Genomic DNA, 18,716 nt, shown 5'->3' on the forward strand with positions numbered 1-18,716 from the left:
TATGACAGCAACCAAAAAAAAAAAAAAGTTTTTTACCCTTTTTTTATAAATGGGTTTTGATCCTTTTGAAGTGATGTTTAGTTCATGGGAGGCAAGTCCATGATGACTTCCACTTTTTTTTGACAGCTACTTCCAATTTTTTCTTTTTGTAATCTTAACAATATGTTTAGTTACTTTAAGTTGAGTATTGGAATTATCTCAATTTTTTATTTTATCTGCGTTAATTGATACAAAGGTGTTACAATATTACAATATACAATTTCTTATGTGTTTGTTAACACAAAAAATCAAACTATCGTTATTCAGTATTTAGAAATAAGGAATTGTCTTAAAGAGAATAGTAGTTAATTCGATGCTCATTTATTCTTTCCCAAATTCCGACTGCCGTGATTCATAACCACTCCCATTTCAAATAAGTTCACATGATTATTCATCCATTTATATTGTATGTCATGGATTTAGTATAATCCCACAAGTTTTTTGTACACATATATGCATAATTCCGCTTTGCAGTGCAAGTAAGTAACAATGTCATTTTCCCATGCAAAAAGGAAAAAAGTTACTTTGAGTTGAATTGTAAATGAAGGAATGATAATAAACGAGTCAGTGGTTTGGTGGTAAAACACTCGTCGTGCAGTCTTCTTCCACATTTAATGTAAAATTCATAGACATCCATGTGTGGATTCAAGTCGTTATAAATGGATGCATGCAGTAAGGCCTGCTTCTGAAACTCCTCCTACCAATTGGTATATCCATGGTCCCATCCCAGGGATGAGGGGTCAAGAATCCCTCACCCTATTATTATGAACAAAAAGAAAAAAATAGTAGAAATTGATTTAAATTCAAAACTGCCTCCTAATTATTCCCCATAATCAAGTATTTTTATAGCAATGATGGCTGAAATTTGAATTCAAAATCAAAAACTGCCTAATCAAAGGTGCATGTGTGTGAGGATTTCATGGACACCAATTTAGCAGTCTAGTGATACTCTTGTCATAATATTGAAGAAAGTTCTTGATTCGATTCTCTCCTCCACTCGGAAATATAGTTTATTTTTTATTTTTTATTTTTTTACGAGGGTTAATTTTAAATCGAATTCTTAATCTATTCTAACTCAAAACACATTTTTTTGATATGCTGTCGTCATCACGTGAACCAACTCCAAGAGCTGCATACTTTACCAAATTTAATAAGCACGGTTTTAAAGTGAAAACAAATACCCTCTGAATTAAATTTGGTGCAGGTAAGTAAGATCATGAACTCACTCCCCCTTTGAGCATAAACAAAAAACAGGACAAGAATTTGCATGGGAAATGCATCTAACTGAGATGACAGTGAAATCTGAGATACCAAAGCTTTGTCTATGGTGGTGGCATGTGACTTTGGGAGGAGGAGCAGTTGGGCCTCAATGCAAGCTCACTTAGGCCCCTACTGCATCAAAGCAGTTGGGTCCACCAAAACCAACAGAGTTTACCAACTTCAATGCTGATTGATTCATTGTCTAATCACAAGGCCCATATGAGACAAAGAGCTACCTTTGCCTCTACCCTAATGTCCACTGAATCATTTGATGCGTCACATACAAACTTATGAATGTTGGGTAGGACAATTAATTAAATTAATACTTAATTAATACTATTTAAACAAATTTGATTAAGTGGCAATTTTGTTTGTTTATAATGGTAGGGAAGCCAATAGCAAAGGAACAACGGCTTGGAGTTGAAATGTTTCTTTTATTATTATAATTTATTCATTGTCATTTCATTAGGTTGGGGTGGGTAAAAAACTTCAAGTCCAATACCTTTATCTGATCATAATAATAACAATGACAATGCCAACAAACAAACAAACAAACAAATGCATGAGATTGTTTATTGTTTGGACAATGGAAGTTGCGCCTACTGAGGACAGTGCCCAAGTTTTGGAATTTGTTGGGAAATTTTTGTTTTTGTTTAAAGGGACCACTAGCTAATATGAAATTTTATCACCCAATTTATTGTTAATTACGATGTAATCATAACACCGTTATATAATATTATCAATTCATGTGTTATAATATGAGTGAATTTATAACCGTATGTGACACGTTCGGACATAACTATTACACATGTAGAAGCTATTCATGAGGGTAGTGGTGGAGACTGATGTATATGATTCTCTCACTCTTGTATGACATGCATAAGGCCAAACAAAGTAACACATCAGAAGTTTATTATTATTGTATTATATATATATATATATATAATAGTCAGATACAGGATGGCAGAAAAGGAAAAGGGAGAGCGAGCTTGCATACAGACAATGGGGCAGCTTTTGTCTTGCTTGCCCTTGAAGATATTCCAGAAAATTGTGGGTAGTGGGAATGCAAGGACCACAAGAAAAGCACTTATTCTAATACAATCATTTTTCAAACCCAATCTCCTTCTTGTTAAATGCAAATGAACACAAGATTGGGTGCATTTCATTTTGCATTTACCATTCATCTTACACTTAACCTTTGTATTTGAAGGATTAAAAAAATATGGATGCACCAAACGTTCGAACCTCCCAGTCCCAGAAAAGGACTAGGGTTTCCATTTCATCATTTCATGGTTGCTTAAAGACCTAAATGATCAGTTATTTGGTGCAACTTATTTATTTCTTTGGTTGGTTATTTTGGTGAAACTTTAATTATGCACATATAATTTTCGTTTTTCTTTTAAGGTTCGCAATTTTGTTGAGAATGAGTTATCAAATTTGGTCATAATCATATTGCAACAGCCTAATTTAATACTTACGTTTGTGTTATTTCTGGTTTGGAGAGGTTATAATGGAAAGCTCTCACCAAATTATGTCACCTAGTTGACCCTTAAATGTTCCATCGGTTATAAAAAAAATTGGTATAAAATAATCAATAATTGAAAGCTTTTTATATGACAATTTATGGGATGTTGATGTTTATTGGGAAAATTTAGACTTCTAGATTCCCTTTCTACTAGTATATACTTTGTACCAAAGCCAACGGGTATGGCTATCGGTGAAAAAAGACATTGACTTATAGATAGTAGTCTCAAGTTTGAACCATGTAGTGTGTGTGTGTGAGAAACTATCTCCCTTTATAATTTAGACTATCGCTTATACTAAAAAAAATACATTTGTACTAAAATGTTAAATGCTAAATTCTTCTTCTTCTATCATAAAACCTAACTTTGCTCACATCACCCACCTATTTTAGCACCGACAATAAGAATGAGTCAGTATCAATATATAGATGCATTCAGGACCATCTCTGAACATGGTCACCAAAGTTGGGTACTTTTATTTAATTTTGTTCTTAAAATTACTTTCATATGGGTAGATTAGATTTGTAAAAAAAAAAATACAGATAGAATGAGCAGAAATCTGTGGCAATAATAAATGGTTACAAGCTTGGGATGAAACTACAGTCTGGTTGTGATTTTATCCAGCTGTAACTAAAGTACTGTGTCATTGTGGCAGTACCTGATTGGTTTGCGATATTGCCACAGTAACATCCCGTTATGTTTGTGGGTGGGGCTACTTCTTCAAACCTGGGGGGATCTGGACGTTCCTAATCTAACGATTCTCTCTTTGAACATTGGATTCTCTCCATCCTTTTGAGAATCCAATGTAATAAAAGTTAAAAGTCTCATGGATGAATTGCATCACGCTCAACAAGAACAAGTAATCAAAGATTAGAGGGTGAAATGATCCTACATAGTTTACAACTAATATATGTGAGCGGTGATGAATGAGCCACCATTGGAAGTAGCTGAGTGGTTGCATTGCATGAGGCGAGCATTTCAAGATGAAGAGGTGGGTAGCTTTCTTGTTTCGTCACCAAAATATAAAATAAGATAAAAGGGGGGAGAGTATATTTAATGGTGTTTGAAAGATTCTTATAATGACATCATGTAATTGAAATGCAATCTTGTCAACTATTTTTTTTTCTTCTAAAAATTCCTATTAAAATTCGAACCTACCTAATAAGACAAGTTATTAGTCATAAAAAACCTTCGTTACTATAATATTCCGTTAAAGTTAGTCTAAATAAGCAGCCCCCCAAGGAAAATTTTCAGATAAGAACTCTCACAATGATGTTACTTTGAATGAAAAAGGAGGATGGGGAAATGGCCGTGTGACACCTTGGTCCTTGGAGGGCCCCACTTCTATCTATGGATTAGTATAATTATGTTTAACTTTCATCAGTTTCTTAAATGACAATGATGATTATGATTATTTATTGATTATTGTGTAGGTTTTGCAAAGGTCGTGCACCGACAGAAAAAACATGGGTATCTCTAGTTTATGGTACGAGTTCAATTGAAGAAGATAGGGACCTTACATGGGCATTGAACTTGTGCCACGCTTCAGGCCTTAGGAGGATAGGGGCTTGGCTTTTGCTAAGCTGTTCACTTCCGTGTCGACGACGACGTTGACTGTACTCAGACATGAGGTGGGTGATAGTGTCCTAGGATAATGTCGTGTGTGTGTGTCGATGATTGTTAGCGGTTGATGAAATGTACATATACTCACGTACAAAGACGAGTGGCTTGCATTGACGGTTAACAATTTCCCGCGCATGGCAAATCGATGAAATTGTGGGCTTTGAGAACAATAAGCAGTGGGAAAAGCTCAAACTGAGCCCAAGTTTACCCAAACACACCAGGGATATATGGGCCTGGACAGAACTGAGAACTGACATATCTAACATTGTGTATAGTTTAGATCATTCGCAAATTTTTACAACTATCATGGCTTGAACACGAAGTTCTTAGCCAATCTATGTGTCCCCAATGGACATCTATTTCAGTCATCTGATATATATGCTAGGCCTCAAGTGGAAGGTGTAAGTATGGAAAATAAAAAACGAGGAAGGTGAGCAATTGGCATGGCAAGAAACATACCAAAAGTAATCAAACCACTTAACATTCAAGTTATGGGTTACGTCCTCAGGCCCCAGCACATGGGGAGACATCAAACACCTGTACAAATAGCAAAAAGGCACAAACAATGACTTGGTGATTCACAGGCAATTGAAAACTGTTGATTAGTGTGAGCTTCATAATGAGATCCTATTTAATCAAGGACTCGCAATCATTCAAAAAATGTGTGGACGACTGTGTTTAGCAAAATTCTTATTGAATATGTAAAGTGTACCTTCAATTAATAATTATAGTGTTGCATAATTTTCTCTTTCGCCTCCTTGCCCTCCTCAAAATCCGTTGTGTCTCTTCCTTTACCTCCTCAGCCATGTCTACGTCTTCCTCAAGGAAACAATTACACTTGAGTTTTGTGGAAAATGATTATATATACACATACAGTATAAACATAAGTGGTACAGTTTTTACTGTCACACCTTTTTTCCCCAACAAAAATGTGTAGCCAACAGTCAAAATTAATAGATACTGCAAATGCTACTTTCACAAAGTACCTGTTTCTTTCTCGTCAAGCAAGCAGGAAAAGGCTCCATCAATCTCCTCATCTGATTCAATGACAACTCTGCATTCTCTTTCCTGCATCATGTATTTTCATCTCATCTCGGCCACGAAACTAGATACATAACTTATAATACCACAAATGAGCAATCAAAAAGCTTTTCACGCAGCACATAAGATAAAACCGCAACTTTTGCTTCAAGTGCATTAAACTCAATTCACACTTGTTATTAAGCCAACCACCTTAATGCCACAAACATACTTAAAATGAGAAAGCATACTGTCTATCCAATCAGCCCGAAAGATAGGAAAAACGAGAACCAAAAACCAAAAACTCAGGGATACCTTTCGGATGGAAGTAAATCTATTAGGTTTTTGCACTTTCCGGAACCCGCTGTCACTAAATGTAGCTTTTTCTGCCTTAACAGTCTTCCAGCCCCCTGTTTCTGTCTTTGGAACTACAACTGCTTGCACACAAGCCTTTGGAGGCACAGCTGAGCTGGAATCAAGAGAAGGCTTTTTAAATCTCTCCGAGAGCCAAACACTCCAATGACAATATATACCCAAGTATGGTGCTACTGGAGCCGTCTATCTCAACGAAATAATATAAAGAACACATTACTAAATACCTATCAAATAAACAATGGAAATAAACTTTGTTGCATACCTTTTAATAGGCTGTGGCTTTCCTTGTGGAATAGCACGAGAGGCAGCAACACCCTGCAACTTTCCAGACATAAAGGCTTTCCGGCAACAAATCATAATGTATGAGTGATTGACTAAGTTAATTGACCACAATTAGGGAAGTTTAAGTCACCTTAGGTGAAAGTATAGAGGATATTTCACATTTTTGGATGGAGGTATTCTGATTCTGGCTGCAAATCATTTTCTGCAAAAAGTGAAAAGACGAAGAAAAAAAAAAGGATTCAGAGACCTCATGGAATTTTATAACTGAAAGTTCAACTGTTCAATAGAAAACACCAGGAAATAGGAAAGGTCAACATTTATTATGTCATAAAAGAATTGCAATTCTTAAACACTTTCTCTGCCTCATCTCAAAGAAAACATAAGAGTTCAAATTCATGATCTTGATGTCTTAAATACTTGCATGTGCCACAGAACTATCCATTATTCATCATACAGACCTGCATTTCCTTGATGAAGGAGTCGTGCAGCTTATTCTGTGATTTCAGTAGAGATGCTTCTATGATTTCTATTTTTTCTGGTAAGGCTGAAAGCACCAAGAACATCTCCTGTAATTTGTCTTGATAGGTATTTTTGCTCAGTTGTTCAGACATAGACTTGATGCCCCCATCAAGGCTAGCTTTGAAATCTTCTTGCCCCTTACTCTGCGTTACCATATACCAGTTAAGTTAGAAAGGCCAGAATCATTGACGCTTGAAACAACTAAGTAGGGACTTTACGTGTTACTATTACCATTAACTGCAACGAGTTATCCTGAGCTGTCAACTTCTGCCGCATCGCTTCCACTGATTTAAAATTGAAAAAAGAACATAATGTTTGAGTTAATTATGATCTGAAACTTTTGACATTGTGTGGAGTAAATTAGTACCATTTTACAATTCAAAAATGAGCCTTAGTTGTACTATGTTTGACCAAATCTCTTCAAATTATGAGAAAATGGAACATCCTACAGACTTTCTGTTTCAATATGCCAGGTTGGTAACTTAATCCGTCTTTTAGCTTTATATTTCTTGGTTCCTAGATCAGATACTCAGAATGATAAAAACATCTTATGCTGATTAGCCAGTAGTACAACTTCAAAATATTAAATTTACATATTTTATCTTCATCTCCTATATCTCAATGTGTAGAAGAATAGATTACTCACTCTCCATAGATACTTCCTTCATTCCTTTGTTTACTTGCATGACATCACTCTGTACTGAATCCAAGATCATTCCAAACTTATTCAACGAAGTTTCCATCATTCCAATCCGGTGTTCAAAGTCCTCACTAGTCTGACCTGCTCAGGCAAATAAAGAATTCAGTTTCTCTTATTAGACATATTACTCATACAAGAGCAATAATTTAATTGACCTGCTATTCTTACCCATTACAAATTAAACTTAAGGACCTTCCCTAGCACATTTTTTTTTAATTACTACCTATACTTAGAAGCCCTTCTGAATACTACTTATTCCTTTCAAACTTTGGAGGAAACTTACATCGATGATCTGAACCAGACGCAGAACTCCACTTGCGCATGAAGTTGGTGGAAGATCTTGAGATTTGCATTTGACTCTCTTCACGTGCATGACTAATTGGTGGTAAGCAGGCAATCTTCTTCACAGAATTCTCTCGTTCTTGAGAGCCAAACCTCTGCAGAGATAATATGAACAAAAAGTTAATGAACAAACCTTTTAATGAGAATCAATTTCACTCAGTTTGAGACATAATTTTTATTTATTTAAATAAATGCTTTTTCCAAAGGGATAACCTACTTATTTGAATTGTTTTGTCATCAAAATAAAATGATGAAAACACAACTTAGGCTTTCTTTTCCTACACTAGGCTCAAACCTGAGACGAGATTTAACCTGATCATTGGTCAGAACGTCACTAAGAGAGTTCTGAGAGAGCTGAGAAAACATGCCATGCTGAGATGAGAATCCCTGAGAAAATGACTGCTCTGATGGTTGAGATCGAAGCTGCGATGCTTGTGGTCCATTTGGCACAGCATTTGGCCTCCTTCACATGAATTTAAAAGGAAAAAAGATACACAAATAAGAATATGAACAAGAGAATTCAGGAAAATCCACTGTATTAGCCTCATCACAGTTGACATATAAAATTAAGTTTTCCTTTTCACATATTTGCTAAAGCTTCACATAGGACAAAAACTTGCTCCCCCATAAACAGACTAAATTGGCAAGAGCAAGAAACATAGAAAGCAGAAGCAAATCTGAAACTCTTTCACTTAGGTTAGTTTCTTTGATTACGTTTGAAAGAAAATGAAATGCTATATTTCCTTTTCCTATGAGAAAGTGAAATCGACACCTACATCAAAAGGCAAAGTTCGAACAAAATCTTTGAATCCAATCATCTTAATCTCTTTCAGTTTTCTATATTTTCTCAGCGATCAAACAAAGCCTTTTGAATTGGAACTGGAAGCGATTGAAATACATGTGGTTCACAGGTCAAGACTTATTTTTCTAAGCATAGTCCCGCACACTTTGGAAATCAAACAAAACATATTCTGAAAGAGACACAGAACCTTGCATGCATGGGGAAGAAAATTTGAAATCGGCCTCTGAGTGACTCAAATAAGTGAGAAATCCTAGATGATACAAAGCTTAAGATTCAAAAGTTCATTTTCTCAACATTTTCTCGTGAGCCAAACAGAAAGCTCGTGCATGATTGGAAGAATAACTGAGATCGATCCTACTTATATTATCAACTAAATACAAGAAGTAGAAGAGAAAAACAGATCTAAGAAGCTAGATTAAGCTAAAACTTTCTAAAACATTGAGAATTTCAAATTTCAAAAACTTCGATATTTTTGTGAAGCATTTTCCTGCGTTTTCTCATGAACCAAACCGAGCACACAGCGATTGAAATTTTAGAAATAAAATAATCGAACCTTGTGTGTGGAGGAAGGACCGAGATGGAGCTGAGATCGCAGGCCTTGTTGATCTTTAACTTCATTCGTTCGATTCAGTGACTTCGAGGTCTTTTTCGATGTACGGAGCAAATTGAAACAGACTTGAGACTCTACGAGTTAGAAGAGAGATTCGACCCTCGATTGAAGAAGACGATCGATTTGACGGTTTGAATTTGAAGAGAGACTCAGAGCGGAAAAGGAAAGAAAGAGCGCGTTGCGAGACTCGTGAGGAATCTTATACGGAGCCTGGCGGGAAAGGGATTTGAGAATTGCTTGATTGTTTAATGGGCCGAACTAAAAGTGAGGCCCATTTATGATCCAACATTTTGAGCTTCGCTTAAACCCTAACTAAACTGTGATCTCACTTTGGAAGCCCATTATGCAGGCTTAGCTTAAACGGGAGCTTCTACAATGATGAGTTAAAGTGAGGAGATTATTTGAGGAGACCGATCCGACCGTCAAAACATTTAAAATATTTAAGTCCCATGATTTCTTTACATTTGTTGATTGTGAGATTTGATCTCCTCAAATAACCTCATCACTTTAAACCCTCATTATAGTCTTTCCGTAGCTTAAACCTAGCTAGGAAATAGCGAATATGGACGAGTTAAGGTAACAAAGTAGAGTTGTAAGGGCTTTATAGTTTAAGTGGTTAAAAATATACATGTATTCATGTGTTCGGATCTCCACTCTGTAATATCGTTCCTACAAAAGATAATAAAAAGAAAGAAAATGTGTAGAATTCCAATAGAGAAAATGCCAATTGACTTATTAAAATTGAGGTCAAGCTTGGGTTGGTAGTTTCGAGCAAACCTATGCTCAATCCAACTATGCCCTCAAAATAATTTATTTGTTAAACCTACAAGTTCGCTCGCAAATTGAACTTGTGTGTTAAGCTAGTGTGTTGAACTTGATCCAAGTAACTTGGTAAACTCGAGTTTTCAAAATTACTTATGAGTTAAGATTGGTTGAGCTTATTCTAATATAACCGGCTTTGACACCCCCAAAGTTTTGATGTCTTTGTGTACTTTCATTGAATAGTAGGCGAGCGTTATTTCATAGGGACCCAAAACTTAGTGGTTTAAGCCTTCGGTTTTTTTTTTTTTTTTTTTAAATTTTAAGAATTAATATCGATGAAAAGAATCGAATTTGAAACATCGTTCAATATTAGAAAAATACCATTAGACAAGTGCTAGTTAGTACTTAAGTTTTCGTTTTACGCTCGAAGTCTTGTGCGAAGTGAACTTCGCCCTCCACTTATGTGGAAGTCTTCATTTTCTTTGGACTTGAATTTGATTACTGCCCTTAATTGAATCATAAGTGTTGACATACGGTTTTACCTCACTTGGGCGGGCCTCTAATGGGCTGCCATGTTGGCAGGCCCAAGGAGAGAAGTCAGTTGTTGTTCTCCTACAAAAGGGACTCTCTCCTCTTGCTGAAGGGGGACCCTAAAAAAGACAAGGAGCCAAGAGAAGAGAGTGCTCTCGGCAACTCTCTCTTTTTTCCTCCAGATCTCTCTTCTCCCATTTGGTAAAGGCTCTCAAGCCTATCTCAATGTAATACAACTCTCTACACATATATACAAATACAACTAATGGATGTAGCCCGGATTCATGAGTGAACCACTCAATCTCTTCGTTTTACTTGTATGATTGCGATATTACGGCTATTCCAAGATTATGGTTCAACATTTGGCGCCGTCTGTGGGAACCGGCACGAAAGACATGCTGTTCTCATTTTTCTTAACACCTGGAAGCTCATCCTCACCAAAAGCAACCATCCTCATGGTCCCAGCACTCTTAGCCAACCAAGACAAGCAGAAAAGGTCACGTTCTCCACACTTCAAAATCTGCCCAAGACACCCATGTGTCTCCTTGCCTCATTCTCTCCCTCTTATCATCTCACGCTGACTTCTGTGGACCAAGGCAGACTCACCGACAGCTCAAGTCCCAACCTCAAGGCTTGGAGTGGGTCAAGGTCTTCAACTCCAACCTGACCGTGCTCCGAACTCTCGTTGGGTTCACCACCGAGGCCTTCGCAGACATTCATGACACCACCAGGTTCCTCATCCCTACCATGAAGAAAAAAGAACGTTATGCAACTCTCAACCACTTTGACATCCACTCCACCATCGAAGTCTTACCCATTCTGATCTCCCATCCTTGGAAACAAACATGAAACAAGAAAAGAAGGCAGCTCTCTACAATGCTCTGTTTCTCTAGAAACCAGAGTCGCCACCTCCTCACACTCCATTCTCCTCTCGAATGAGATCACCCATTACCAGATATCTTCATCTCAACAAAATATCTGTTTGCATAATATCTATTTGCATAAATATCCAAACATAAATATCTAGGTATAATATCTCAACATGATTACGAGATTACTTGTTGAAGGACCCGAAATTTCATGCTCCAACAATTCCCTAAAAATGTAAGCTTTTAGAGTAAAACTGTTGTATTAACGTTGACACATCCTTTTTGGTTCTTTTTGAAGAGTTTTTTCCTTTTCAATTAGGATTTGGCTAAGAGAATAATAACATGTCTTGTTGTTTGTTTGCGTATGATCAAAACTTGATTATGTTAGCAGATGGACATTTGAACGTTGGTGAACTACGCTATTTTGCAGATCGAAGAAAAAGCTTGATGCTAGATTGGCCCAAGAGCTTTGACATTATTAATGGAATTGCTAGGGGGCTCCAAAAGCAGCGATTCCATTCCAACTTTATCCAACACTTTGACCAAGCAGTCCACTTCTAAGTCCTTCCATCTTCGTTCGTACATCCGCAAGAAAGAATTAATGACATGAAGAAATACAACTACATCTGTATACAATATATCAATTAAACCAAATTTTTTTTTAATAAAAAAAACCCATAAATTTCAAAATAATAGAAAGAGGATAAACCTGGGAAAACAAGCATATGGTAATCCTTTATAATAAGAACTCCTTCGTTGTCGGAGGCAACAAGACAAAAGCGATGCTCAATCGCTAAACATGAGAACATAAAACACAGAACAATCTTAACAACTAGCTCTTCCATCTCTTCACAATGTTAGAAGAGGCCGAAGATCGAATCTCCCGTCTCTATTACTAATAATAATTTTTTTTTTTTTAAAACTACAGTTAGTATAGAGTGCTTTTGTTGTGCCAGTAGAAATTATAGTTCAACTTTCTGATTTGGCCACTGTGAATGTCATTCTTGAAGGTAAATGTCCCCTGTCTGAATGAATGTTTAATATATTTCTGGCTCATCATCTTTCTTAGATGTTTCATGTTTCCATGTTTTTCATCACTTTTTGTGATACTTATTTTATAGATGCCTGAATATATAGCAATAGAAACTTCATTTTGATGCCTTAATAGTGACTGGTTGAAGGGCTTGCGGACGTGTTAAGCTGCCACACTTTTTTTGTTGCAGTGGAGTCTCTTCAGGGGACAAGTTGAAATTGAAGTTGCTGCGGTATAGAGGACTCAACTGTAGTAGACTCGTAGGATATCTTAGGATATCTACTGGTTGTGCCTGTTGTTAAGCTGGTGCAGCCAACATTCTTGAACCTCAAAGAAATTTAGCTAGGAAAACCTTTGGTGGGCAGGGAAAGTTAGGATAGATATAGAGGCAGAGGCAAGGCTGAAGACAATCACGAGCACATGTAATATTACAGAAAATGTAGAGAAGGAATTTAGAACGGCCATTTTCCCAATTAAGCAAACATCTTATAATGAAATCAAGATAGGAACTTATAACAAGCTCTCATTAGAGTAACAATGTCCAAAAACACAAGATGAACACCACACCACACTCAACACACACAATTGCTCATTAGCGTTGTAAATACAAAAAAGATGAGATATTACTTAGTACAATCAAATAGTTCTTCATTCCTCGTTGCTCAAATCATTGAATGCATTGCTCAAATCGTTGAGCATTTCATCCCAATTCTCCTCCACATTCTGTTGAAATGAGAATCCATCAACAGGAAGAACAAAATTGTCCATACCACGAAGAAATTCAGGAAATTCAGAACCCTCGCACATAAATTTACTAATATGAGACGCAAGCTTTGATAATTCATCGTCGTTCTTATCAAAACCAGAACAATCTCTGGCGTCCAACATCACTAGATCTTTGCATCCGCACAGCAATGTGACAAGACTATCCCGACTTACTTTTGCACCCTTCAAATTTAAGTACTTGATATTAGGCACCAACTTCACAATTGACAATGCCTCACGTTCATCAACAAAGCCTTTGGACAAATCTAAACCATAAAAATTCTTGCAATGTGTTTGTATAATTGCAAGTATTTTCGCTAAATTTAAGCATGAACCCAATGATAACACCTCCAAATTTTTCCACTTGCCAATCAGCTCTAGGTTCGTGTGTTTGTTGTCTAATACATTTCCTGGTAAACTCAAAGTCACAAGGCCAGGACACCTGCACACATTCCACAACAGCAAAAATGCTACATTTACATTTACAAGGAAAATTAAACTACACTAGGTTTGGAATTTTGAAAATTAACTTAAATGAGAAAACTTACACATTTGCAGCAAATTCGAAGGCTTCTACTGTGCAGCATTTGGGAAGCTTGAGCACAGTAGCATTTCCACTGCTCCGATTGATCACAAACTTTAGAAAAGCAGTGACAGAGCAACGATCCCCATCAATTTGATACTCACTCGCAAATCTGTCCATAAGATTTTGAAAATTCGGACATTCAGACACATCCCAAGGCCAGACTTCAATACATTCGTTGTCCGGGGAAATGAGAGATTGCCAGCATGAAGGGTTGAGGGTTGCCTTGTACCATGACTTGCACACAAAAGGGACATCCAAAAGCAGTGACTCCATTCCAACTTCCACCAACACTTTGACCAAGCAGTCCATTTGTAAGTCCTCCCATCTTCGTTCGTCCATCTGCAACAACGATTTAATATAACTACATATGTATACAGTAAATTTAACAGAAAAAAAAACCATAAATTTCAAAAGAATACAAAGAAACCTGGGAAAACAATCATATGGTAATCCTTTTCCTATATAATAAGAACAAACAAGAGAATTAATTGATGGAGTGTTGGATAATTGTTCATTCAACAAGCACTTTCTGCATTCCAACAAACAACAAACAGTAGGAAACTAGTTACAGTCCAGCAATAATATAGAGGCAACTGCTTCACGAGGAAGCAATTCTAGTATTTCCTTTTAGAAAGGCAAGTAGGGTCCTTTAAAAAAGAAAAAGGAAAAAGCAAGAGACTCTTTGGCACCATCTGCTAAGCTAAAGCTAAGGAGTTACCACAGCAAGGCAGACCATAATTGTCCTATAACCAAAGAAATTATCCTTATTTTTTTGGTAAAGAAATCATCCTTATTTAAGCTTCTCCTTACTTCTCTTTTTGGGCTTTAATCGAATTCAGATTTGAGCCAATTAAAAAAAAAATTAGGAAACTAGTCCAGCAATAATAGAAGCAACATAATATAGTATTTCCTTCTGGAAAAGCAAGTAGGACCTTTTTTTTTCATAAGCAAGGGACTCCTTGACACCATCTGCTGAGTTAAAGCTAAGAAGGAATTACCAAAGCAAGCGCGCATAATTGTCCTATCACCAAACAGATCAAACTTCTAGAGGACTAAAAGAATAATGCCCCTAAATTGTTATGCATTTTTGTGGTGTTTGAGCCATATCTACTTTCTATTAGACTTCACAACAAAATTAATTATTTTTCAGTGGAGAAAATTTAACGAACAAGAATTTGTAGTTCCAAGTAATTAAAATCTATAATTATTTCAACATTACACTTTCCACAATATCAATTGAACAAAATAACTAAAAGAAAGGAAATAATTTAAATAAAATATAGGAACAATTACAAGCCCTCATGAAAATAACAATCAAATAGGTCTTCATTCCTCATCATCTTCAAATTCATTGAACATGCCAACATCGAAGGGCATTGAACCTATTTCACAAACCAAATCATCCGTAGAAAACCACCTACAAAGAAATTCCGGAAAAACAGAACCTTTACTCATATGAGATGCAAACTTTAATATTTCATCATCGTTCTCATCAAAACCAATACAATCCCTAACGTCCAACATCACAAGATCTTTGCAGCCGCGCAGCAATGTGACAAGGCTATCCCGACTAACGATTGCACCTTGCAAGTTTTAAGTACTTGATATTAGTCACCAACTTGACAATTGCCAATGCCTCACGTTCACGAATTAAGGTCATGGACAAATCTAAACCGTAAAAATTCTTGCAGTGTGTTTTTATAAGGGCAAGTATTATCACCAAATTTAAGCTTGAACCCAATGACACCACCTCCAAATTTTTCCACTTGCCAATCAGCTCTGGGTTCATGTGTTCACTCTCCAATAATCTTAGGGGTAAACCCAAAGTCACAAGGCCAGGACACCTGCACACATTACACAATAAAATGCTACTTTTACAGGAAAAATTAAAATATACTTGGCTTGGGCAGTTAGACAGAGCAGTGAGCAACCCACCCTTGCATCCAAGTTCATATAATCTTATCCGTCGTTAGATTAATTTAAAGTAATTTAAATATAAATATATAGACTTATGAGTTTCGAAAATTAAGTTCGGTTAAACAAGTGAAAATGAGAACAAGTTAAAAGGAAACTTACACATTTGCAGCAAATACAAAGGTCTCTACTGTGCAGCATTTGGGAAGCTTAAGCAGAACAGCAGTTCCGCTGCTCCGATTGATCACAAACTTTAAAAAAGTGGTGACAGAGAAACGATCCCCATCAATTTGAAACTCACTCGCAAATCTGTCCATAAGATTTTGAAAATCAGGACATTCAAAATCATCCCAAGGCCAAATCTCAGTAAGTTCGTTGTCTGGAAATATGAGACATTGCCAGCATGAAGGATTAAGGGTCGCTTTGTACCATGACTTGCACACAAAAGGGACATCCAAAAGCACTGACTCCATTCCAACTTTCTCAAACACTTTCACCAAGCAGGCCATTTCTAAGTCCTGCCATCTTCGGTTGTCCATCTGCAAGAGTATGACAAGGAATTAAAAGAAAGATCGAGCACTAAGACAAAAAGATTACTAAATAATAAACAGAAACCTGGGAAAACAATCACCTTAAGTTGAAGAATGCAGGGCTGAATGCATATGGTAATCATTCATAATAAGAACCAACAAGAGAAATAATTGATGGGGTGTTGGAAAATTGTTCATTCAATAAGGACTTTCCGCATTCCAATGCAGTGCATGCTCTGGATGTTCAAAAGGACTTTTCCCATTCCAATGCAGTGCATGCTCTGTAGATTCAAAAGGACTTTCCACATTTCAATGCAGTGCATTGGTTTCGGAGGCTGATTAGGGCTACGCACAGTTTGATTAACCTGACCAAGTGCTTAGAACTGCCTACCAAACTGAAACCGATCAAGTCGATGAAGGAAATTATGGGACCAACATCGACCCGCCATTCTCATCTACCGACCACACAGTCGGTTCATGACCAAGCAAATGGTTTGATGCAGGTCGGTTTCAGCGAAGAAAGAGAGGGAGAAGAAAGAGGAAGAAAGGTTGAAGTACTAATAATGCATTATTGCAATATTTAATTGAGAAGTTTGTATCTGTACAATTCAATGTAATAGCAGAAGCTATGATTAGTGACAAAAAATTCAAACTGATGTAATAGCACAAGATATGCTTAATTACTAGATTTATCAAGACATTCCTACAATATGTATACATAATGAGATAAGCAATGCCTATTGCTGTAACATGATCTTGCATTAAAGAAATAAATGCTAGTGAAATATAGAAGAAGATTACATCGTGGGGTATTTTGATTGCATGGAAAATTCCTCTGGAGGCAATTCAATCCAGGAAGACTGTAAACACAGAGAACAATTATTATTTATAATAATTAAACTGTAGTGGAAGAATCCATTAAACTGAAAAAGTGTAATAGCAATCACTTTATGTTTGAACTATCGGTCCAAAAAAAGGGTATTTCGATTCAACTCACATTATGTTTGAACTGTCAAATGTGAAGTTGTTGACCACTAAATTCTTGCATAAAATCATTAATCAATCCACATATGAAGATGAGAATTTTGTGTTCAAGATCTCAACATATCAGTACTTCAAATCCATCCCTTCTAATTTATTGAATTTCATTCATGTGGTATTATATATGCACAATGAAGGTGATTTGGACCATAAAAATGAAGGTGAAAGATAGAAAGGAGACATACATTTGCGATATTGTGGTTACCCATAGGGGAAAGCTTCCTGAGAAATAGTTGCAAGACAAATCTCTGCACATAACAATACAGAATGAGAAGGCACAAAAATGCATGAAAGTTCAAAGGAATTTAAGTAAGAAAAAGGCTGCCAGAATGCGTGCACACAAACATAGAGTACTGGTTTCATTGCCAGTACATATAGCATACTTTTTTGACATTAGTCTGAATTGCTCTTTTGGATTGGAAGAGGTCCAGACAGACTATTGCTTCCAAGAAATCTGGCCATATCAATTGTAGGAGGCACCCAGAAAAAAAGAAAAAAAAAAAAAAGAAGAAACAAAGAAACAAAGAAACAAGAAAAAGGTGAGATGAACGACTAAGTTTCTGAACGGAAATTCAATGGCATAAGTACAGAAAGGGGAATAATGAAGGCAGGCCTTATTACAAATATGTAAGAGAACTCATGTTGAACAAAGAACTTGGGAGTTCGCCTGTTAAATTGTTGAAACCCAGATCCCTGCAACATGAGTGATAAGTTAGAGGAACAATTAGAATGATAAGAAAATTAATTGGTATCTTTGGGATTCAAGCTTATATATCTGCTGGAACGTACAGTATCTGTAAACGTTGATATTCTCCAAAATCAGTGGGGATGCTACCATTGATTAATGTATTCCGTAGAACTCTGTTACACCACCAAAAAAAATTAGTGGACAAGTAAATGGAGTAAGATTTTCAATTGAAAAGGAAAACGAAGTTTGATCACAGTGCGTGAATGAATGAGGTGTTAACTTACAAATCAGTTAAGAGACGAGCTCACATAATATATATCACTGATTTGCCTTCATTATCATACACAAACATAAATGATGCCCAGTAAATGGAAGGGGGGAGGGGGAGGGAGGGGAGAGAGAGAGAGGCAGGGCGTGCATGTCCCATTGCTTGAATATTGAGATCAACGCCGTCACTGCATTCTCAATTCAATCATTGCGTACACATCACATAACGTATTTATGCTATACCTGAAAGATGGCTAGTGACTTCAGATGGATCGATAGTAGCATTTTGAACCATGGACACATGAAACCAGAAGCAGCTGAGAAAGCATAGACTGCAAAAGAAGCCAAAGGACGCTGAAAGAGGCCATTGTTGTTTCAGACTTTCAGTCAATCGCAGTGTTCGAAAAATCGGCATAGGCGGGTGGCTAGGTTCGCTAGGCAGGCTCGAGGCGGATAGGCTGTCGCTAGGAAGGCGCGAGGCCGCCAGGCGGTCGCTAGTCGGGCGCGAGGATGCTAGGCGGTAGCTAGGCGGGCGCTAGGCGGCTAGGCGGTAGCTAGGCGGGCGCCTAGGCGGGTTGGGTCTTTTTCGTTGCCAAACCCGGAGGACGAAGCAGCCGAAACCAAAGAAAACAAAT

The 18,716-nt window shown here is 36.9% G+C and overlaps 2 protein-coding genes, 1 long non-coding RNA gene and 1 pseudogene across 4 annotated transcripts; 1 reads left to right on the plus strand and 3 right to left on the minus strand.

Moving 5' to 3' along the window:
• Nucleotides 1-4,679: 4,679 nt before the first annotated feature.
• Nucleotides 4,680-9,298, minus strand: PRD3 (putative recombination initiation defects 3). The gene is made up of 12 exons (XM_089052718.1): nucleotides 9,039-9,298; nucleotides 7,996-8,146; nucleotides 7,625-7,778; nucleotides 7,288-7,422; nucleotides 6,873-6,925; nucleotides 6,581-6,784; nucleotides 6,253-6,324; nucleotides 6,103-6,155; nucleotides 5,781-5,934; nucleotides 5,432-5,513; nucleotides 5,158-5,260; nucleotides 4,680-4,982 (listed from the first exon to the last, which is right to left on the minus strand). The coding sequence occupies exons 1-11, from the start codon at nucleotides 9,101-9,103 to the stop codon at nucleotides 5,160-5,162; spliced, it is 1,224 nt and encodes a 407-aa protein (XP_088908844.1). The 5' UTR covers nucleotides 9,104-9,298; the 3' UTR covers nucleotides 4,680-4,982; nucleotides 5,158-5,159.
• A 1,118-nt stretch (nucleotides 9,299-10,416) lies between these two features.
• On the plus strand, nucleotides 10,417-12,906 carry LOC148917300 (uncharacterized). Its single transcript, XR_016127497.1, has 2 exons — nucleotides 10,417-11,492; nucleotides 11,688-12,906. It is a non-coding gene; the product is annotated as an uncharacterized LOC148917300 (long non-coding RNA).
• On the minus strand, nucleotides 12,796-14,229 carry LOC103331981 (F-box protein FBW2-like). Its single transcript, XM_008234670.2, has 3 exons — nucleotides 14,069-14,229; nucleotides 13,604-13,980; nucleotides 12,796-13,497 (listed from the first exon to the last, which is right to left on the minus strand). The coding sequence occupies exons 2-3, from the start codon at nucleotides 13,978-13,980 to the stop codon at nucleotides 12,939-12,941; spliced, it is 936 nt and encodes a 311-aa protein (XP_008232892.2). The 5' UTR covers nucleotides 14,069-14,229; the 3' UTR covers nucleotides 12,796-12,938.
• Nucleotides 14,230-14,963: 734 nt separating this feature from the next.
• Nucleotides 14,964-16,761, minus strand: LOC148917301 (F-box/LRR-repeat protein At3g48880-like; annotated as a pseudogene). Its single transcript, XR_016127341.1, has 3 exons — nucleotides 16,187-16,761; nucleotides 15,718-16,094; nucleotides 14,964-15,485 (listed from the first exon to the last, which is right to left on the minus strand). The product of XR_016127341.1 is annotated as an F-box/LRR-repeat protein At3g48880-like (transcript).
• Between the last annotated feature and the right edge of the window lie 1,955 nt (nucleotides 16,762-18,716).

Source organism: Prunus mume, linkage group LG5 (genome assembly GCF_029339155.1).
Source record: "Prunus mume cultivar Tortuosa linkage group LG5, ASM2933915v1, whole genome shotgun sequence".
NCBI lineage: Eukaryota > Viridiplantae > Streptophyta > Magnoliopsida > Rosales > Rosaceae > Prunus > Prunus mume.

Excerpts from the sequence above, each read along its gene's own strand:
- PRD3 (XM_089052718.1), bottom strand. The coding sequence starts at position 9,103 with ATGAAGTTAAAGATCAACAAGGCCTGCGATCTCAGCTCCATCTCGGTC. Across the intron at positions 6,325-6,580 it reads CCTTCATCAAGGAAATGCAG|AAAATGATTTGCAGCCAGAA; the intron begins GTCTGTATGATG and ends CACTTTTTGCAG. Across the intron at positions 6,156-6,252 it reads CCTCTATACTTTCACCTAAG|GGTGTTGCTGCCTCTCGTGC; the intron begins GTGACTTAAACT and ends GGAAAGTTGCAG.
- LOC103331981 (XM_008234670.2), bottom strand. The coding sequence starts at position 13,980 with ATGGACGAACGAAGATGGGAGGACTTACAAATGGACTGCTTGGTCAAA. Across the intron at positions 13,498-13,603 it reads TTCGAATTTGCTGCAAATGT|GTGTCCTGGCCTTGTGACTT; the intron begins GTAAGTTTTCTC and ends GAATGTGTGCAG.